Genomic DNA, 23,175 nt, shown 5'->3' with positions numbered 1-23,175 from the left:
ATAACATAACCAATAGATCACTTTTTTTCTTTGTTCATCTGTCTGTTATAATAACAGCACACAAAATCTAAAGATAATAATATAAGGGTCAAGAGCCCAACTAAAGCAAACACCGATCTCCATAATGGTGGCTTACAATTTGTGATTTTCTCCTTCTGTGATTCTGTTTTGTTAACATCAGGTGTTCATCACTAATACTCAATCATCACTCAATTAATAACTTAATTATCTCATTAACTTTAACACTCTTGGGTGTTCATTTAACACTCATATTTTAACACTTTACACTCTTGAGTTTGGACTCATATAAACTCCCAGGAGTGTTAATTTAACACTGGAATGTTTGCTGTGAAGACAGTTTTTGCTGTGTATATACTTCACATTTTCTCTTTCTGTAACAAACACAACAGCCAGAGAAAAACTAACATCAAATAGTCAAGGCCAAAGAGCCCAACTAAAGCAAACACTGACCTCCATAATGGTGACCAAACCAAACAACTACTTTCAAACCAACTTCGACATCTAAACCTCTTTTAAGAGGATCAGTCCTGTGTCTGCTGGGAAACTTCCCGCTAAACCCTTATAATAATGTTAGGGGATAATGTTATATCAATGTAATCACTAAACATTTTTCAAATGTTTTTAGAGACTGTTATCCTACTTTTTAGGAGAACATTCTGGTAACAAAAATAAAATTAGCTACAGAAACCATAACATAATATAATGCTCTCAAAACATTCATAGAACAATAACATTTCTAGCTGGGATGAGCTCATATTGCGGCCATGAGCACACAGTGAGTGCGCTGTGAGGTTACACTTTTAGCTCACTGTGAACTCACATTGCTCACGTTGTGACCACATGATGAGATCACTGTGAGATCACCGTGTTGACTGGGGTCCGTAACCGAGAACTGTCACGTATGTAACATCGTTTTTTCCTCATAAATGCGAACACGAAAAATAAAATAAAATGAATATGTTATGTTCTGTGGAGCTCGTTTTATTTTTTCTCATGTTTATATTAATTTCTGCTTAAATACTGAGTGTAGGCCTAAAGCAGATAATAGATATCACGACACGGAGGCGCCGGCGCATGAACTGGTGCTCGTCTCATAAATGAACCGAAACTCAGCACAGCCCATGCCTCACAGACCTGAGAAATATATAGGCCTATATTATCTACAGAACGCTTTAAATCATACTTTTAAACAGAACAATTCAAAACGAAAGAAAATGATGTAATCCGTATGAAATGTGCATTTCTCTCTGCTATATTTGACATAATACGATTACTTTTGCCAGTTCTTTGTGACAGCTTTTAGGTGCTTTATTGGCAGCGCCACTCTTATATGTTACATGAACGGGTCATCACCGCATCAGCACCGAATTATTATTATTATTTTTAAATCCCCAAAAAAATCGTGATACGCAAATAATCGTGGGTCAAACATTGTGATACGAATCGAATCGTGGGTTTGGTGTCACTTACAGCCCTACTAGCAACCCTAAAAAGTGGTGGGTACAAAATGAATCATGACGAAATCTGGTGGGTACGCGTCCTCGCCGTCCCCACCGAAATCGACGCCTATGGTGTTGACAAACAGTCACCTACACCGACACTTACTTTTAGCTTAATACGTGTTTCATACAATACATTTCCGAAAACATTTACTTGTTAATCATTGTTTTAGTAGTCTAACGACATTTATAAACAAAGCTCCCCCAGCAGGGCTAGGAGCAGGTGCTTCAGCACCCCCCAAGAAGGACCAAAAGCACCCCGATAGCACCCCCAAAAATATTGTCTGGACTGGAATCAATTATATTCAGGCTGTATTGAAGCCCTGAACCGCATGGTGAAAAGAAAAGAAAAGAAAACTGATCTTGTTATTTCGAGATATTAAGTCGTTATTTCAATGTAATATCTCGTTATTTCGACATAACAGGTGTCCTGTAGGCTATTGAATTTTTTTTGGCGGCCGTCAAAGCAAATTTTTGTACCGCCAAAAGCCTTTTTTGATCGGTGAGTGATGTATAATAGAATGACTGCTGCGCTAGTGCGCTTGACAGTGCGCTTACGAGCAGAGAGCGCCCCGGCCGCGCGCGTGCGCGCGCATGATTTAGAATTACCGCTATTTTCCGTTATCTTCTAACCGTTAGCCTTCTTTTAGACTTCACTTCAGCCGTTAACCCAGCCAGTCCAAGGTAATCTGCTCGATTCAGTATATTGTTTTAATCAATCTGTTATCTAGTAAGGCATTGTTATGGCTTCACGTTATCAATCTGATGTAAATGCAGCCTTATAATTTAGCCAGCATATTTGACATTCAATGTAACGACAGCTCTACCGTCAGCCTGCTAGATTCTAACAGTTAACGTTAGTTAGCTAGCATTGTAGCTTTCTTAGTCTAGATTAAACAGAATTGAAATCAACTGTAACTTAGTAACTGTAATTAACGTTATTTGTTTGGCAGCATAGGCTACTAACTATGTCTGCAAACAACATTTATTCAGACAGAACACTTAAACGTTCAGGCAAAGCGGCCCACTAAGCAAAATGATGTCCAAAACACGTCTTTTCAACGTCTTTGTCACAAAAGTCGGACGTTGATAAGACGTCCACTGAGGAGCCAGAATGAAAGTTTTTATGACGTCTTTTTTTGACATGTTCTGCACGTCCGATATAGACGTTCACCGAACCTTCGTACAAGGTTAAAAACTAGTTCAAATGTGGCCATTGTGGACATATTTTCAACATCATTTATGGTCTCATTTAGACAGAATCACTTTGACTATTGCTGAGAGATGATCTTAGTGAGAATTAACAGAGGTTTAGATGTTGATATTTGTTTAGTTTGAAGTGTCACCATTGTGGTGATCAGTGTTTGCTTTAGTTGGGCTCTTGTTCCCTTTCCTTTTACTTTAGCTTTTCTTTGACTGCTTTAATTGTGTTTGTATAACACAATTGTAGTGGCAGAGAAAGCAAACAATGAGGAGATAAGGTGTTTTCAGCTTATTGATGATGGTGAAATCATCACAGAACAAGCATGTAATGTTGTCAGATGCTGTGGCATTCATATCCACCATCTTTGTGGAACTGCAATATTGGTACCCAAAGCATTAAAATAATGAAGAACACGTCAAAAAAAGACGTCATAAAAACTTTCATTCTGGCTCCTCAGTGGACGTCTTATCAACGTCCGACTTTTGTGACAAAGACGTTGAAAAGACGTGTTTTGGACATCATTTTGCTTAGTGGGGGAGGGCTTACAATATCCTCAGTGAGGTTAATATCGATGCTGAATCTGACGCAGCCGTAAACATATGCCTGGAAAAAAACACCCCTGCTGATGATGTGTGGTCAGATGCTGCATCTGATTGGCCCATGTCCTATGAATCAGACGAGTTAGAGACTGAGTTTAATGTTGACGATAACGTGATTGATGGATTTTGGTCAGATGCTCTGACAGAAACTGACTCAAGTGATGACGAATTTGTTGAGTCTGCGGAGTGTCTTGAGGAGGAGCTCAGAGATTGGGCAATAGACAGCCAAATACCACAATGCCATCTAAATGGGCTGTTGGGCATTCTGAGAGAATATCATCCATATCTCCCAAAGGACGCCCGCACTCTTTTAGGCACTCCAACTAATTATGAGGTCCAGCAGATTGCTGGTGGTACCATGCATTATTTTGGAGTTGAGAAAGGCATTAGGCATGTGTTAAACCAGATAGACCCTCTCCCAAAGGCCATTCATTTACAAGTGAATATTGATGGACTACCTTTGTTCAAAAGCAGCAATAAGCAGTTCTGGCCCATTCTAGGCTTGGTAGAGGAAGACAAAACAAAGCAACCATTTGTCATTGCTTTATCTTGGATCTAAAAAACCAAAGAAAGTCAATCTGTTCCTAGAATCATTTGTGAATGAATATGGAAAGCTTAAATTAGAGGGTGTGGATGTAATTGGTAAATGTGTAGATATTAAAATTTCAAATTTTGTTTGCGATGCAAGTGCGAGGGCTTTCGTAAAAAACATTAAAGCCCACAATGCATACCACGGCTGTGAAAAATGCACACAGGAGGGAACATGGGCGGAAAATCGCATGACTTTTCCTGAAGTCAATTCACCTTTACGGACAGATACGTCTTTTATTAATAAAGATGATGAGTTTCACCATAAAGGGACCAGTGTGTTGACAAGGGTTGGAATTGGTATGGTCTCCCAATTTCCATTAGATGTTATGCACCTGGTTTTTCTTGAGGTTGTGAGAAAGTTGATAGGGTTTTGGATGAGGGGACCACTTCCAACTCGCTTAGGTGCTCATCAGATAGGCCTACACTGTAAAAAAATTCTGTAAAAAAACGGCCAAATTTTACATTAACATACTGTTTTTCATTAAAACATTAATATACCGTAAAAAAATGCCTTCTGGGTGATATTTGTCGTTTTCGAGAAACTAGCCTACAGGAATATACTGTGAATTAACAGCGCTCAAAGTCGACACTAAGAGGCTGTGTTCCAAAATCACACCCTATACCCTCATTCACTATCGCCTAGTTCACTAATACAGTCTACTTGACTGAGTGAATAATTTCATAGTTAATTCAGTTAATTTTCTAAGTTAATTGAGACACTGAGGAACACCTGCTGTTAACTATCAGAATCACTCCTCTATCAGAACAAGAGGAACAGAAAAATCTTAGCAAAAGATCTTAGCAGAGGAGGATTAAACAACTCCACAAAAAGCATTACCAGATTCACTTATTACTAACCTGACTTTATTTACATCTACAGAAGGACTTATTGAAAGGTGGCAGAGGTTTAATGTCATTTTATTTTCATTTGATGTTCCCATGATGGTGATCAGTGTTTGCTTTAGTTGGGCTCTTGACCTTTGAACAATAGTTTTTCTTTGGCTGCGGTAGCTGTGTCTTAAAAATACATTTGCTATGGCGAAAAAGCTGAAAGAATACAGTATCATATGACTATGGCTGTTTGATAATGGTCTCAATCATCATATAGTGGCCCAATTCACTGATCTCATTTGTTGTCTAATAATATTATTGATGTTTTATATTTTTGATTTTGGTGTTATTGTGATTTTACAGAATGATGTTTTTCTGAAATTTGGCATTTAGAAAATATGATGGATTTTAAAAGTTTATACTAAGAACATTTTTAATTTTCAGATCAGCCAGACACACACACAGACATCAAGAATCGGAGTATGAATCTCAACAATGGTGACAATCAGAAGTTTTATGCTGCAATGCATGTTGGGTACCAGCATAGTACAAAAAAATCAGCCACCACTCCCAGCATGCATTGCAGCATGAATAAATTATGCAGCTGAATTGTCTGGTTATTTTCTTTAATTTGTACTTTTTGCTTTTATTTTTGCTGTTGGTTTTGTATTGACTTTTAGTAGCGTATTCTGTGATGTTCAGATTTTATGTTATCTTTTTTGTTCATTGTCACCATTGTTGAGATTCATTGGCTGATTCTTGATGTCTGTGTTTGTCTAACTGAAACCATAGTTCAACATTTTTTTATGAATTATGAGTTTAAAAATCCTTCACAACCGATTGCATAGCACTGCTTCGTCTTCTGTTAGTTTCACAGTGTAGTAATATTAAATTAAATTGTGTTAAAAAACACATTTTTGTAAGTAATTAGAAACTGATTGAGATCAGAGAGACAAACATTATGTGATGACGTAATATTCAAAACATAACCAGCAACACCTGATCTCAGTTTTGTTGGCTTTGCTTCTGCCACAACAAATGTGTCTTATACATACACAGTTAAAGCAGCCAAATGAAAACTAATGTTAAAGTCAAGGGTCAGGAGCCCAACTAAAGCATACACTGATCCCCATAATGGTAATGTCAAATGAAACAAAACAACATCTAAACCTCTGTTAATTCTCAATAAGAATTTCAGTAGACGTATGAACAAATGAATTAAGTCAATCTGGTTAATAATAAGTGAAGCTGGTAATACTATTTTTTAGAGTTGTTTAATCCTTCTCTGCTGAGATCTTCAGAGATTTCATGTCTTCTGTGGCTGAAGTCAGTTGTAGTTCTTGTGTTTCACTTTTTTATCTTCTTGTTGTTCCTCTGTCCTTGTCAGGTGTTCATCACTAATGCTCAATCATCAGTTAATTAATCACTGAATTATATAATTAACTTCAACACTGCTTCAGTGTTACTCCAACACCCTGTAGTGTGGACACACAAGTGTTCATTTAAAACTGAAGATTTTGCAGTGGGTTTAAAGGGTTAAATGTGTCAAATAAAAAAAAAAACAGAGTGAAGTGTAATTTAACGGTAATCAACTGTAAATTAATTTACGGCATAAAACTGTAGAAAAACAGCATTTTACTGGCAACCACAGCTGCCAGTAGATTACCGTAAAATCAAGGAAAAACAGCAATATTCTGTAAAATTTAACAGTCAGGTTTACTAAACAAAATAAGTTAATTTCACTGAAATATTAGGAAAAGTTCATAGAAAAAAGTTTTGCGAAGTCAATAACTGATAAAGAGAGTAAATATTAAACTGAAGTGTTTTATGTGTTTTGCACAAGATGATACAGGAGAGATCTTTTAGTTTAATTCATTAGTTTTGTGGGTCACCATTGTGCTGGAGAGTAGAGCCTGTGCTTCAGTCAAAGATGAGCAGAGTAATACTAATGTTATGCTGCCCGTTGCTTTATTTAAACGCAGGAACTGTGTAGTTGCTGATGCAGTGACAATCTCGTTGCTAAAAACTTCAGCACATACATGTGTGCTACTGTTCGCTAAATGCTAACTGCAAAGATTTTAGTTAATGTCATGTTTTTAAATCATTCACGATTACATATTAGATGTTTGCAGTATTATATTAAGAGATATTCATTTTCAGTGGACTCAAATGAAGTTCACAATACTATCAGTTTAAATACTCGTTTTTAAACTTGAACTGTTTGAAGCAATCGGTTTACCAAATGATACAAGTTACCTTCCATTGTATTTTTACAGTAACATGCTGTAAAAAAGGAGAGCTGTATAATAACGGTAGAGGCCTGTAAATTAACAGTACTTTGCTGGCAACCACAGCTGCCAGTAGATTACTGTTATTTTACAGCGCAATTTTTTACAGTGTAATTTCTGCAGTGCTTATGTCCTTTGCCATGAGACTCCCCAGAGAGTTTGCACAGAAAGGGAGATCCCTTGTTGAGGTAGATAGGTGGAAAGCAACTGAGTTCAGAACTTTTCTCCTGTACATTGGTCCAGTAGCACTGAAAGACCATCTGCCGAATGTTCTATACCACAATTTTATGCTTCTGCATGTAGCCATTCGGATATTATGCTGCCCCTCACTGTGTCTCCAGTACTGTGATTTTGCTGAAAAGTTACTGATCACATTTGTTGAGCATTTTCAATCTGTTTATGGCAATTACGTTGTGTATAACATACACGGGCTGACACATCTTGCCAATGATGCAAGGCAGTTTGGTGTGCTGCATAATTTCGCAGCTTTCCCATTTGAGAACTTCCTCTACACATTAAAAAAATTGATAAGGACCCCTACCCAGCCCCTTCAACAGATCATCAGGAGATTGTCAGAAAAAGCAAGCGTCAGAACTAAAATAAGGGTGTGCAACGATGGTTTTTACCAGGAACATAAGAATGGGCCTTTTCCATACAATGTGACATCTCAGCAGTTTACACAGTATAAGAAATATGTAAATGGTGGAACTTCAATTAGTTTATCAGAAGGAGACAACTATATTCTGTTCAATGGAGATATTTATATAGTGAAAAACATTTTAAAAGACAAGGAAGCATCGCATCTAGTCTGTCTTAAATTCCAAAACAAGTCATCTTTTTTCACCTATCCAATTGATTCATCAAGTCTTCATATATTCTTTGTGAAACAACCCGGGCAGTCATTGACTATTGTTCCTACACAGACTGTTTCAAAAGTCCTTCTTTTACAGTATAAGGATGGGTTTGTGGCTTATCCTTTACTGCATACTGCTTGATTCCCACAAGCCCCCAGCCCCCCCCCCCCCCCCCCCCCCCCCCAGCCCCTTTTTTCAAAGCGGTTGAAAAAAATGAAACTCCTGATGAAGAATGGGACGAATATTTAACTGAATGGGTGGCTGAGTATGGTAAGTCTTTGAGGAATTAATTATAAATTATTATAGAGAAATAACTATTAAAAAATTAAAAGATGCTCCTTGTGAGTTATGCCAAGCAGTTCTTTTCAAATGTTCAGATAATAGGCTTAGTGATGTTGTTTGTTTCTATGTTTAGATTCCTATGAAAAAGCCAGAAGAAAGCTGGTGAAGTTTTGTAAAGGCAACAGTTTGGAGTCTACAGATGAGGAAAGTGTACGGAAAAGAGTGTATGTTTCCTCTAATCTCTTGTCTCCTTTTATAGCCTACTACCGCTTACTTGCATTGCACTTTTAAAACATTGATTACCTTTAATGTGTCCAACAGACCATCATCAAAATATGTCAATGGATTTACATCTGATACAGCCTCAGGAAGACCTCCAGTGCAGGCCTCAACAAGCTGGCTCCACACAGGTACAGACGAAAACATACAATATAATATAGTCCCCTTAGAATTAATTAAAGTAATTTTGTGTGTATAAGCCACAGGAGAGTGTTTTATGCAAGTTAAAAAAAAACATTAATACCATATTAACTGCTCTTGTGTATTAACCTGAAGAAATTTAGCAAAATAAATGTATAAACTGCGACTAATAGTTGGGAAATTACAGTACAAGGTTATATCTGACATTTCTGTCAAAATTGAGTTGTAGTAAACTATATTTAATTCCAAGGGGACGATATGTTGAAAGGAACTTTTGAACATTGGTAACTTTAGGTAACTTTGGTAAAGATCGCAGCGAAACTCTGGATGGGAGTAAATGTTGTGATGTTTGGCAATGTATTGTACATTATACTGATTCTGTTTCTTACTGTTCCATATGCAGAGACAATGGAAAGACCAAAAAAAAAAAAAATCTGCAGTAATGGAGCCAAAAGCCTGAACTTGCCAGCCATACCACCATTTGCACCATCAGCACCTGCTGTGACAGTCCCTGAACCAAGACAAGATGGTACGTAGAATTATTCCAAACCTTTTACAATAGTTTTTTTCACAGGAGTTTTTAGTAATTACCTTTTTAGTCTCTAACATGGATTAGAAACTGTTCAAGGAACAAAATAAAATGTATGTAATGTAAGCAAATAGGAGAATAAAACCAACTTCGCCTTAAGTTGTACTATTTTCAAATTATAAACCTTTTAAGCCCTGCTTTTAACAATTACCCTTAATATCAATGTGCTTTGATTTACAACCACAATTTAAAAGAAAATTGGGGACCTTATGTAAAATGCAAAATAAAAACAAAATTTCAAATCTTGTAAAATCATATTTAGCTGAAAAAAGGACATAGACAACATATCGAAAATGTCAAATTTAACTATTTTATGGGAAATGTAAGCACATTTTGAATTTAATGCCAGCAACACGTCTCAAAAAAAAAAGCTGGGATGGATTCAACAAAAGGCTGGAAAAGTTATGATAAAGAGTTATGATAAAGACAACAAAAGAAGAGATGCAGTCTCTCTCTCTATACGTTCAATTCTGTGCAGTTATAATGTTGTATCGTATGTTTGTCTGATTCAGACAGAGAACTCCGGCTCTACCAGATGCTGGAAGAGATAAAGGGTCAAGTCAGGCAGAATACGCTCCTCCTTCAGGCCATTATGCGAAGAGAGAATGCAACTGAAGTTGTAAACGAGGAGTTTCAGTTTCCATTAAGGAGCATGACGGGCATAAAAGATCTGGAGGATAAGCTGTCAAACAGAGACACACAACGTTCCCTGGTAAATTCTAATGATGTTCTGTTACTTCACTTAAAAGAATACTAACATGAAGAGATCTAGACCTGATTTACTGTTGCTTAGCTTGGGTGGAACATCTGCCAAAGACATTGTCCACAGAATCATGAGGGAAATAATAACCAACGAGTTGGCCAACAATTTTAATTGGCAAGGGAGAGGACAGAAGAGCCCATTTTCTACACTCTTGCTAGCAAAAGTTGTCATAGGTGATATGTTTTAAAAAACATTCAAACTTTCAAAACTTAGACATAACTTTGAAATAGCAAAAGAGGAAACAACCCCTTACAGTCTCACATAATGGGTCATTAAATGAAATACAATGCAAGTCAATGAAAGAATGCCAATTATTTCACTAATCTCTACAAAACTCTACAAAATACACCTCAGATATTATCTGTCTGCTAACCCTTTCTCTGTTTAATTTTCTTTAATTTCATGCTGACAGATGCAGCCAAAAAACAAGGAGCAAAAGTGGTGGAAGCCGAGGAAAAAATAAAAACCTGGCTGAAGTATAGTGGAGACCGAAATGGAGGAAGAAAAAAAAGAGCAACAGAAAAAGGTACACAAGCCCTTTTTAAGGCTGATCAAATATGTTATTAATTATTATATGCAAGCAATAAGGTACGAGAGGCTGTGCTGTATCGTGAATAAGTCACGGCTGAAGGGCGTTGTTAGGCTCGATGTGAAGCGGAGTAACTCCTTCAGCCGTGTCTTATTCACCATACAGCACTTGCCTCGACTACCTTATTGCTTTTATAAAACGGTTACCACACTACCAACTATTAAAGCCGAAAAATATGTATCTATGCAACTTTCATGAAGTAAAATCACTAAAAGCCTTCCTTCCGCTGGAAAAAATAGTCCCTGACCGTGAACAGCAACAGAAGTTACATACATTATTTCGCCAATAGATGACGGCAAAGACTGTCTTTATGAGTGAGTCAGTCGGTAGAGAAGACTTTTACACTGAAAGGACTCAAACTTGTGATCACGGAGAAGGAAGACGCAACTGACAGATGACTATAGACGTTTATATACTGTCTATGCTATAGACGGGCTCTGGTTTTATCGTGAATAAAGCACAGCTATTGACCAATCAGAATCAAGGATTGGAACTAACCGTTTTATAAATATTAATATATAAGTTTTAAGTCATGTACATTTTGATAATTACTATATTGTTTCTTTAACACAGAAAAGCAAATGCCTCAAGCGGATTCCAGCAGCTGTGAAAGTGAATGTAAGTGTCCAATGATTGTTTTTTCTTCCTCTGTCTAACCCCACCACTAAACATATGGAAGTAAATAATGTCAAATGTTTTTTTAAATAAAAAGCCTGTTGAATTGCACTTGCTTGCATTTTAATGGGCTGAAATTCAACATGGTTGTATATTTAAGCTGTGAATATTTCAATTCAAAACATTTCAAACACTTTTTTATATTGATAAAAATTCAATAATCCATATTCACCTTTCATATTTCACTTCCAAAATGTTCAAACTGTTTAAAAATCCAACCTTTAATATTCAGCAGGCAATTTTTGGTCCATTTTATTTCTCTTTACAAATTCGCTTCCACAAATTCAGTGGTTCAAATTCGACAGTAAATTCAACATTGACATCCAGGAACTGCAGGAAAAGCAGTAGATTACCGAGCATACTCTCCATCTGCTGTTAATCGATCTCACCAGCAGGGGGCGCAAGCGTGTGTTGTTGACGAAGGCCAGAGCAACAGTTAGAGCAAGCCATTCATTCATTCATTCATTCATTCATTCATTCATAAAAACTGATTTATAGAAATGTAAGTGTATTTGTGATTATTGTGAGGGCTTTTTTATGTTTAAATCAGTGTCTTCACTGTGTAGGCTACATGCATCTTTCTCTACCGTGAACGAGATTATAATGTTATTCCTCCAATGCTGATGAACAGAACAAATATTACATTTGAGGTAGACATATATTTCTCTTGGTTGTTTAGTTGCCTTAACTTTATATCGGCCGCGATAAGGCAACAACACGCGCTTGCGCTCCCTGCTGGTGAGGTCGACTAACAGCAGATGGAGATTATGCTGATTATGCTGAGATTATCATGGTTAATGCACTGCATATTGTTTTCCAGTGCAATTCAACAGGCTTTTTATTTCAAACACATTTGAAATTATTTTACTTCCATATAAACAGAGGTGCATTTCATCTTTACACTACATTAAGATAAAACATTTGCTACCCCAACATGGTGAATTTCTTGCAGAAAACTTTTTTGGGTTGTGTAATTAAAATAGAACGACACATCTTAAATGTTCTAAAAAGTTGTTTGTATGTTTGTGTGTTTTTTACAGGATGCTGCTACTTCTCCTCCTCCGCTCCGTCTTCATCATCAGAGGGAATTCGCTTCAAATCTGCAAAAAACTCTGCAGAATACGGAAGAGAATCTGCACATGTTTTTTTTTTTGTTTTTTTGGCCTTCTTCCGCATTTTCTTTGCCGCCTTTTTTTTATCACTTTTTGGTTCCTTGTCGATTTCTTTGACTTTGTTTTACTTTTCCTTGCATTTTTTCCGCTGCCTTTGTCTAGTTTTTTTCTACTTTTTTGTCGATCGACTCATCGTTGAATGAAAATCTGTCTATATAATTGACTGTGGAGATGTTTTAACAGTTATTTATCTATTATCTGCTGTAGTTTTTCCAACAACAGCACCACAACATTAAACTGCAATAAGTTAATTTTGTTACCAATAAATAGGTTCATTTTTATAACCAATTCAGTTTGTCTGTTGTTCTGTCTTAATGCAATTCAACAATGAATAGGCCATATCACAATCTTAAAATTTGAGTGAAAGGTAAAGCCTATTTATTTATAAGATTTACTATTTATGAAGTTGGCAGATGGTTAAAATAGGCTATATTTTTTTATTTGCTAGAAGGTCTGCTGGCTGTCCAATGACATGGTTGGCCCAACGTTGTTTTAGTGGTTTTTAAGTTGGCAGAAGGTTGGTAAGGTATTTTTAGGTTGGCAGAAGGTCTGCTGGCCGTCCAATAACATGGTTGGCCCAACGTTGGCCCAACGGACAAAATTACGTTGGGCCAACGTCAGCACCCAACGTTGGCCCAACACAACAACAAACGTTGGGCCAACGTCTGTTTGCTACCTGGGAAACAACGTTTCTCGTGACATTGAAACAACATCGTTTTGCTCATCGAATTAACGTTGAATCAACGTCAGACACTCCATTCAACCGCATTTCAATGTTGAATCGATGTATTATTTTCGGTGTAATAACGTTCTGAAGTTGATTCAACGTTGAAATTTGATTGATGATTGATACTAACCTTTACAACTAAAAATCAAAGTTGAATCGACATCGGTCTGCTATCTGGGTTTGAAGTACAATTTGAAATATGAAATACAAATAGTGTGAGTAAATGTGTTTGTGGTAGCCTACAGCCGCGGATCAGTTGCGCACTGCAAACGCACGCAGCATATGTGAAAGCGCTATAGCGCGTGCTGCTCCTGTACTGCATACGCACCGCAACACGCACCGCATACGCACTGCACACGGAGTATGTGTGAAACGGGCGTAACTCTCCTGACTGCTTTGTCGGACAAAATGGCGGACGGCGAAGCGTGATTGGTCAGATCACCTGTCAATCAAGCTCCCTGCGAAGCGTCAGTTGCCCCACAGTATAAACTCAAACCTTGGTTCTGAATTACATTGTTTCTTTAACGATGTTTTAGCAGCAGATACCGATCTCATCAGCCCTGTATAAATGGCTTTCAAAGCAGGTACTTGCTCACCATTCTCCACGCAAACATCTCATCACATTCAACACTTTCTTGCATTTATCAATAATTCTTTGGATATGAATTGTCGAAGTTTTGTCAAACCAAATTCCCAAATATTTAAAGAATTCCACTCGTTCTAATTCTGTCGCAGATCATTTGATTTTTACATTCAAACTTATTTTCTTCATAGAGAAGAATAAAGTCTTTGTTTTGTCTATTGAGATCCACCACAAAAAAATCTTTATTTCTTCCCTTTTTCCACATTGCTCCATCGTCTGCAAACAATGCTACCCCGACTGGATTTTGTATATCCTTAAAAACATCATCAATCATTATTGTAAATAATAGTGGACTGATAATGCTCCCTTGTGGGACACCATTTTCCACACTGTAGCTCTCGCTTAATTCACCATTTATTTTAATGAATTGTCAAATAAAAAAAACCTTTTATCCACTGGAACATCCTTACCTTAATTCCCAATAGTTTTAGCTTAATCAGCATACCTTCTTTCCACGATATACCGTATGCCTTTTCAATATCAAAAAATACTACAGCTACAGATTATTATGTTCACCTGAGCCTTCCTTAAAGGTCCCATGACATGAAATTTTCACTTTTTGAGGTTTTTTAACATTAATATGAGTTCCCCTAGCCTGTATATGGTCCCCAAGTTTCTAGAAATTTCAATCGGTGTAAATCGAGCTTTTGTTATCTTTCTCTGCCTTTGAGAAAGTGGAAGCTCAATCGGGCTGATCTTGAATCTCCTCCGTATGACGTCATACGGAGGAAATGTTACCTCCCCTTTCTCTGCTTTGCCCGCCCAGAGAATATTTCCAGCATGAGAAAATGAGCTAGGAAGTAGGAACGCGTGCGCGCGATTTTAGTTTGTCCACGAGAGATATCATGGCTTTTGAGCGAGCGAAGCATAATAATTGCTCAATAATTGGATGTACAAATGAACACCGAAGCCTTTTTTTAGTTCCTTCATCCAAGCCCCAGAAGAACCAGTGGATTCATTTCATTTTCTCTGGAAATGCGCCGACACATCTCCCCAAAGTTTTGCATGTCTGCGGCATACATTTCACCGACGACTGTTTCCTCAACTTGGGCCAATAATACAGAGCTGGCCTCGACGAACGTCTGAAAATAAATCGATCGAGCTAACGTTACCAAGCAACACTTTCTGATGTGTAATTGTTCAAGTTCAGACAGGTAATCTTTCTCTCAAATCGTTCAATACAGCTGTTTATGCCTCAGTAAGTCAAGCCAGTGACTAAAATATCAACTTCACATCGTTTATTTTAGTAGGATGAAAATAATCGTATTTAAATTGTGAATAAATTATATACAGAAAGCGATCAAAGAACAATCTTTGTAGGAATCGCGCGCACGCGTTCCTACTTCCTAGCTCATTTTTTCATGGACACAGCGCGAGATAAGTTCGAGATAAATCTAACACTAGATTTCGCATTAAAGACATTCATTCCAATGAACTGCCGTAGCCAAGGCGGCATCTAGTGTATATATGTCTATGCACCAGTCTGCGCACACGTCACACACCAGGATGCGCTCGCGCCCTCAGATCACTTGGACATGGCTGTGTTACAAGAGGTAAAAACGATATAAATACCGTTCGTTTTCTCACACAAACCGCTCGTTTCGTGTCTTAGGCCATCAATGTGTACTTACGATGGGGAATTGTTTTAATTTGGACTCTGTGCATGTTCTTTGAGACAGTGACCATAGACCTGCATGATATGACTGGCAGACAAGAACGGTTTGACCTAAAAATATCAAAATTGAAACTACTGCGGAAAAAAAGACACCTACATCTTGGATGCCCTTGAGGTAAGCTAAATCATACCAAAATTTTATTTCAAAGTGAATTATCCCTTTAACACATGGTATATTCATAAACCATTTCAGTGTATCAGTATCTGCACATTTAAATTGTCAAAACGAGGACGTTTAAAAAACATAATAAAAGTGCTTCATGCAAAGTGTGCATTATATCCGAAGTCTTCTGAAGCCATTCGGTAGCTTTGTATATATATAAAAAAACTGATCCCAAGTCATGTTTATTTAAGCATTAAAGAAAAAACAACCCAAAAAGCAGCTTTTCACAAAAGTCACAACTTTATTGCACCAGGTATATCTATATTTATGTATTTGCAATACTGAATGACTTCTCCTTTTCAGAAAAGGCATTAGATACAGAACCATCAATTCAAATATGACACAGACACTGTTCTTCAGCGTCCAACCTCTTTGAAAACAACCTCTCAAGTGAATTTCTAAGAGAATACAGACATCCTACAGAACGCATAGGGAAGTCTTTGTCCGGCTCCTGAACAAGTCTTTCAAACACGTATCTATTGTTTTAATAGAACTTCCCATTTACAATTCCACAGACCTTAAATACATTAGGCTTCCGTTTAGCAATGTGCATTTTAACATGTTTCAATAAGTATAATTCGCAATATGTTCTATTCATTTTTAAAAATTAAACCAAGGCAACTTTTCTAAAACCCAAGGACTGGTGAAAGGGATGGTGTTGAACGACAAGAACGACTGGAGGGTCACAGAGAGCACAAGGTAAGACTGTACAATGGTCTAGATAGGAAAGCGTCAGCATTGGTTTACTCCTATGGCAGCTCTTCAGTGGATAAGCATGTACATCATCATTTTGACCCGATGCACCGTTAACAGACGTGGAACATGACGGGGTGTTTACAGCTCACAGAGATGATGTTCGGACCAGCTTTTGGAGAGTCTTTCCCTGGACTAGAGCATCCATGGGATTGCTGTTGTTGCATAGAGAGTAGAAAAGAGGATGGGACACGCTAAATCAAAGACAACGGGATACTCCACTTATTCAGGAATTCACCCCACCTGGCAAAACACAGTGGTTTGTGTTAAGGCCCATGTTGTTTTTTTAGCTCACATGGATGAAATGTATTGCATTGTTGTATGCAGCACTGTGCATAAAAAAGACCACGTCGTCTGACTTGGAAATGGTGACGTTTCGGGAAATCTGAAGAGATGCTTTTTAGAGACGGCCCACAAGAGACTCGTTTCACTTCAAAAATGTTATTGAATAGAGTTCTGTTTGATGAAGAAGATAAAAAAAGAAAGAAAAAAAAACACTGCAAAAGTTGTGGAGGATGGGCTAGTATTCAAGCAGGCAAGACATGAAAGTATACAATCACAAGCAATAAATGTATTGCAATGTAAGACACCAGGGCCGTGTGCCTGTGGCAAACTAAAAGGCAACACAGGCAAATAACTGCCTAATAGTAACCGGCTCGAATATGAAAAAAGCAAAATCAAGTGAGCAAAAGTTCCCCGATGGGAACAATGGTGTTAATTGTTGAGTCAGGACAAATTCTGCTTAAAAACATTGGAGTGAGGGGCTTAATTTTCCTGTTTCTCCTCCCAACAGAAGCCCTCGGATCACACATCGTTGGCCATCGCAGCCCGAATGCTCGCCTCGGTGAAACTGGCCCTGGTGAACATCTGTTCTTATTACAATAAGAATAACTGAGATCATCGAAGGTTAACAGGGTGCCGACTCCTCAGTGTGCCACACTTGCTATGATTCGAAGATCATAATGGCACCTTTAGTGGCGTATATTTTGGATTTCAGACGGTGACTAAAGCCTCAGCCTCATCGCTTTATTTCACAGTACTGCTGCATTCTGGGTGGACTTCAGAGGAATCCGAGACAGATCCGACTGCTTCTGATCCAATAAGGCAAATGGTCTGGTCAGGGGAAACACACATGGGATCCGCATTTCAAAACTGCAAAAAAGAGTGAAGTGACTCGTTATAAACCGATAAAGAACATTCTGTTAATCTCCAAGTTCCCACTAATGGCTGTGATCAATTTATATATATATACACAAGTCTGCCTATTAGAAAGAGTTTGCTTTAAAATGGAATGGTTTAAAATCGCAAGACTTAAAAAGACATGACAAACTCATTCATGTGACCATGCAATATTTTATTTTTACATTTAATTATTGCATTTCTGTACCAATTTTAATGTAAAAAAAAAAAAAAAAACACGATTGTACCAGAAAAACTTGGGTTTAATTCATAATTATATTTTAATTAATATAATTCATACTTTTGTCCTATTGTTTGTAATTAGCTGCTTTTTTCTTATTTTTAATTACAGAAATTGGATAAAAAAAAACACAAAATATCTATATATATTGTAATCGTGAAATAAAATCTCATATCGGGAAATAACATTGAAGACATGGTCAAGTAGAGGTGTCTTGACCTCTACGACCACAATGTCATTTATGTGATTGGCCAAGTTGAGAGACCACAGTTTGAGCCATTTTTATTTTTTTCATCAAATAGATTGAAAATGTTTAACAGAAGTAAAACGGTAATTCTTTTTTTCTTCGATACATTTTTTAATGTAAATTGAAGTCAAATCAAACATTAAAATGTGACAAATTTCCAAGTATGATAAAAAGAATGGATAATAGTTTAATACTTTTGTAACATGGCATAGGAACAGGTGAAAAAGCGTCCAAGCACCTTTCAGTGGCGATAGCCCAGACTGCTCCGCCTGCCTCCCGGCGTGACCGACCACATGCTACGACGCTCTTGGATCTTCTGGAAGACGTTTCCATTCCTCCTCTTCTCCTTTTTGTATTTTTTCATTTTCTTCACCTAATCGAGAGGGAAATTAAATGACTCAGTTTATTGTGTTATACTAGGTAATGAATAAAATACTGTGCACAGTATACATACATTTTGGTTAAAAAAAAGCAAAAAAGAAGTAAAATATTCCACCGACTAGTACCGTATTTTCCGGACTATAAGTCACACTTTTTTTTCATAGTTTTGCTGATCCCGCGACTTATAGTCAGGTGCGACTTATACATCAAAATTAATTCATACTGACTGAGATGAACCAAGAGAAAGCATTACCGTCTACAGCCGCGAGAGGGCGCTCTAGTTAGCGGAGTTGTTCAGAAGCGACACCGAGGAAGAACTCAAAGGATTCAGTGTTGTGTGATGAGATCGGGAGCTTGGTGAACTTGCTGACCGGTAACTTGTTGGATCCGCTGGCTAATGTTAGTTTAGCCTATTCAGCCTCACAGGTATATGTTCTGTGTGCTATTATGGAGCTGTATAACTGTTAATGTGTTACGCTAACACACCAGACACCTTCAGCCTGTTGTTCTGTGTGTTATTGTGGAGCTGAATAACTTGACTTTCCAGATTAAATGTCTTTTCTTGGTCTTGGATTTTGTGAAATTAATTTCAGGCATGTGATTGGCTAAGGACAAAAAAGCAGGAAAATATACTGATACTTGAATTCATATCTTGCTACTCAGTCAGAATCTCATTAACCTGGAATCCCAGTCTCTGTCACAATAATCATATAACGTTAGGCTATGTGATGTTTTAGGCCTATTTTGCAGACATCCATTTAAAATGTAGGCAATGGCTTATAAAGAACCTTTCTTCCATATCCACTTAGGTTTCTCAGCTTGGACTCAAGCATTTGTGTGGTCCAGGTAACGTTAGCTTTGCATAAAAAAAATTGTTAAATCATTCGCATGGCTACTTTTACTTTTATACTTTAAGTAAATTTCCAAGCCTGTACTTTGGTACTTTAACTTGAGTAAAGAAGTTAAATCAGTACTTCTACTTTTACCAGAGTATTTTTTAACACAAGTATCTACTTCTACTTGAGTACGAGAAGTGAGACGGACTATTTTCTTTAGCGGAAGCAATATAAATCGTTTTTAAATAAATAAACTCCTTTTAAAATCAATATTTTGAGTCAAATTATTGATTTATTTAGTATGTAGCCATGTAATAAGCGGGATAATGTAGAGTTTGTCTTACATGTCCTTCACGAGGCACGCGCGCGCTACGCGGTTTGAAGCACAGTCTCTGTCTCGCGGACGCGCTCACTCGCTCGCTCTAGATTCCGGGAGAAACTATTTGCGGCCATCAGTGAGCTATATATTTAATATAATTATTAAAATATAATTATTGATTTTTCATTAGACTATTTGTTGGTGCCCCCTCAGCACTCGGCACCCTACGCACAGTGCGTTATGCGCGTGGTGGGAGCGGCAGCGCTGAATGAACCTTATTGAAAAGTGTTACCATTTTATCAGTTAACGGTTAATAATCGGATAATGTGAGGTAGCCATATAAGCGGGATAATGTAGAAACAGTTTGTCTTACATGTAGGCTACTTCATGAGGCACACGCGCGCGGTCTCTCTGGCTCTCTCTCTCTCTGTCATGCACGCGCTACGCCGTATGGAGCAAAGTCTGTTTTTTGTTTTGTTTTTTGTTTTTAACAGATCTGCATGATTCACGTAGGTCACATTTTCTGGTCGGAAAATCCGGAATTCCGGATTAATCCGGAAAAATCACACCCCTGTAATTTCTAAATAAATGCGACCTATAGTCCAGTGCGACTTATATGTTTTTTTCCTCTTCATGACGCATTTTTTGACTGATGCGACTTGTACTCCGGAGCGACTTATAGTCCGGAAAATACGCTAGTCTAAGATGCAACCATAGTAATTTCCAGTCAAAATGAGTTTCCTGGTGTAAGTTATGCTCAAAAATATTGATGTCCAAGTTGTAGTCCTCACTTTTCCACTGTCAAACTCCCTGTCCCACTCGTCAAGGACAGTATCGTTTATGGCATCGCGTACATCATCTCTGGCGTCTCTGCTGATGGCCGACGGATCTCCATCCCAACTGAGAACTGGAGGAGGAAATGATTCAAAACACTGTCAATATTTCAGGTCATGCTAAGAATTCAAGCATTGGTGCAACTCCCAAAAAAATCTAAAATGTAATAATTAAACTGCCAAGTATTTATTGTTTTTCCCATCTGAACAACGAAACAAGCACACTGTCCCGTTGAAATGCATCAGAACCGAAACAGAAATTGTCTTAAAACGGATAAACATGTTAAGATTCAGAAATAAATCCTAACCTCTCCAACTGTCAGGAAAGCTGAGAAGTTTTGCACACAAGGTTCGGTTGACTTCTGACCGACAACTCACCCTCAGTTCCATAGGCTTTATCTGAGGAGTTCTTGAGGAGCTCCTCCACAACATCACAGCTTTTCTTGCCATCCCAGCCAATAGGAGCGGAGCACAAGCCTTTCTTCGGCGCGCCCTCGGCTTCCTGAAGGCTCTGCTTGCGCTTGTAGCCGTCCTGAACCTGGCTGTCCCAAACGAACACTGCAGCTGTAACAGAAAAGCCCGGAAGGTTAACTCTGAAACATGAAGCCAGATATCGGTACACACCAAGAACAAAATACAAAATAATTGTTAGTTCTGGTGTATAGTTCGTTTGAAGTCCATTATGGTTCGCATTTGATATGAATGTAATCCAGCCTAAAGTAAATAGTAAAGGGTGATGGATTGATGTGCTTCAAGCGGAGGAGAAAAAGCTTGTCCTGACAAAAACTTGCATTCATTAAATCATTTTGCAGTGCATTTAAGCGTCTTCTCGTCCTTTTGTTCTTGTGGTGGAACACGACTTGGATGAATATAAGCCCATCAAGCAAAAACACCCTAGCTTTTAGAAGTATAAACCTAATAAGAGCAAAAGCTTTAAATCAATAATAAGCAAAAGCTTTAATCAATAATAGGTAAAAACTTGTTTTTCCACTAATCAATAGAGTCTAAAATACTAAAAGCCCTCATGTCTATGATCTTACGGCAGCAAGTGTATTTATACCTGTATTCGGTTGACTAGGTTTCTGCGCATCCGTATTTCCCATCTGACTGGGAGACTCGTCTCCATTGGTCTCTTGAAGCTCCCTGTGAAGTTTCTCTTCATTCCTCGGCTTTTCCTCCTCTTCTCTGAAGTCTTTATGTTTCCTCTTTTTCTTCTTCTTCCTGGTCTCTTCTAGGTCCTTTGTCTTTGCACCACTAACCTCTTTTACAACATCACTGGATGAAAAGAAGCCATTTACCAGGTTAAATTAATGTAGTTAAATACTGTACTTAAATGATATGCACATTTAAAGAGATATGATATTAATCAGGAATGTAGCAACATCGTTTTTAAAATAATGGTGTTGACTTAAATTACATACATTATACTATAAAAGTTTAAAATGCCTTTTGGTTGGGTGCAAAGTTGTAAAAAAAAGTTTGTGTAAAGCCTAAGGTGTACTTCCGTTTTGATAAATACAGCCAATCACACACCTTTACACTGTACTCCATTAACACAAGAAGTCGACACATTAAAAAGTTTAATCTTTGTCGAATGTCTGTGCTATTTCGCTTCAAAAGTTATAAATGAGAGTGATGTGAAGTGATGTTTGTACTAGCGGTGTAACGATACCCTCATGCCACGATTCAATACATATCACGATATTGAACTCACAATGCCATATTATTGCGATACTCCAATACATTTGGTAAAAGGTTAACAAAAAATTAACTGTTGAATAAAATGCTAAATTTGGTAATACTTTTGTGTGTGTGCTTGGACTTGGTGCTGGAAACCCAAAGTATAGGACAATAGAGACACCAGAATAATAATATTCATGATCCTGAAGCTGAAAACACAATTATTTTAGACAAATATGCTTGCGCTCTGTCACTGACTAGATATATTTAAAATACACATTTAGGGGTCATGTAAACAGCCTAGCAAAAAAACAACAACAAAAAAACCTCCATTTGAGCAGATAATCAGATTTGGACCACATTCAGCTGCGATGTAGCCTTAATTTAACATCCGTATTTTCTGGTGCCATTTTAAATTGCCGAGCCATTTAAAATGCTTTCCACACAAATAACATATGACAAGTCATACAAATGTGAGAACTTTTTTCATGTATTTGCAAGAGTGATGGCTAAAGAAATTCTTTATGACTCCAATCACAATTAAATGATCTTCCACTAGAGTGGATGAGCAGATGATTTCTGAAATTGCCCCTTTTCCGCAATGATATTACGCAGCGTCTGAAAATAGTCCCCAGCTCGGTAACTTCCAACGTGACCGGCACCAAGTTTGTAATATTACTGCGCCTGCTGGTACGGCAGCAGTTCCTTGATATTTACGCAGGAATCAGAGGATAGTTCCTAGTCATATCGGCCTAGAAAATCACAACTTTTCATTTTCTGTCGATCTTAGTACACGATGTAACTACAGAAGAGTCAAGTTTTAAATAGGAAAAATATCTCAACTCTTTGGTAATTTTTTTTGAGAGAGATGCTAACGGTCTAATCAGATTCAATGATCTATGCTGAGCTATGCTAAAAGTGCTACCGCCAGACCCGGAGATCGGCTGAATGGATTCGAAAACGGTAAAACTGTTTAACTAGGAGAGATGGAAAATGAGCCTATTTCCAAAAAAAGTGGAGTGTTACTTTAATAAATCCTTATCTTGAGCAAAATAAGCAAGCTGACATTAAGTAAAATCTGTATATTTTATGTAGAATACATACAAATGTAATTTACATAC

The 23,175-nt window shown here is 37.6% G+C and overlaps 2 protein-coding genes across 4 annotated transcripts in view; one reads left to right on the top strand and one right to left on the bottom strand.

Moving 5' to 3' along the window:
* Nucleotides 1–3,384: 3,384 nt before the first annotated feature.
* LOC307010362 (uncharacterized protein) lies at nucleotides 3,385–12,609 on the top strand (the record flags this gene model as incomplete). Its single annotated transcript, XM_079634977.1, has 10 exons — nucleotides 3,385–3,676; nucleotides 8,119–8,157; nucleotides 8,303–8,393; nucleotides 8,491–8,579; nucleotides 8,993–9,118; nucleotides 9,691–9,890; nucleotides 9,972–10,114; nucleotides 10,354–10,467; nucleotides 11,104–11,148; nucleotides 12,246–12,609. The coding sequence occupies 7 exons, from the start codon at nucleotides 3,385–3,387 to the stop codon at nucleotides 10,050–10,052; spliced, it is 918 nt and encodes a 305-aa protein (XP_079491103.1). The 3' UTR covers nucleotides 10,053–10,114; nucleotides 10,354–10,467; nucleotides 11,104–11,148; nucleotides 12,246–12,609.
* A 3,197-nt stretch (nucleotides 12,610–15,806) lies between these two features.
* Nucleotides 15,807–23,175, bottom strand: part of usp36 (ubiquitin specific peptidase 36) — a 33,955-nt gene continuing 26,586 nt past the window's right edge. Inside the window, exons 17-21 of one of the 3 annotated variants that reach the window (XR_013798278.1) lie at nucleotides 21,435–21,649; nucleotides 20,683–20,938; nucleotides 20,333–20,448; nucleotides 18,244–18,378; nucleotides 15,807–17,490 (exon numbers count right to left, since the gene is read on the bottom strand). Coding sequence is in view for 2 of the 3 variants with exons in the window: in XM_079618360.1 (XP_079474486.1) it covers nucleotides 18,247–18,378; nucleotides 20,333–20,448; nucleotides 20,753–20,938; nucleotides 21,435–21,649 (649 nt within the window). In the remaining variant the exon portion in view is untranslated. Of the gene's footprint in view, nucleotides 17,491–18,199; nucleotides 18,379–20,332; nucleotides 20,449–20,682; nucleotides 20,939–21,434; nucleotides 21,650–23,175 lie in introns of all 3 variants that reach the window. The other 2 variants (XM_079618360.1, XM_079618359.1) reach the window with 2 other exon arrangements.

This window comes from Phoxinus phoxinus (assembly GCF_949152265.1).
Source record: "Phoxinus phoxinus genome assembly, chromosome: 1".
NCBI lineage: Eukaryota > Metazoa > Chordata > Actinopteri > Cypriniformes > Leuciscidae > Phoxinus > Phoxinus phoxinus.
This window is presented reverse-complemented; position numbering and strand designations above follow the sequence as displayed.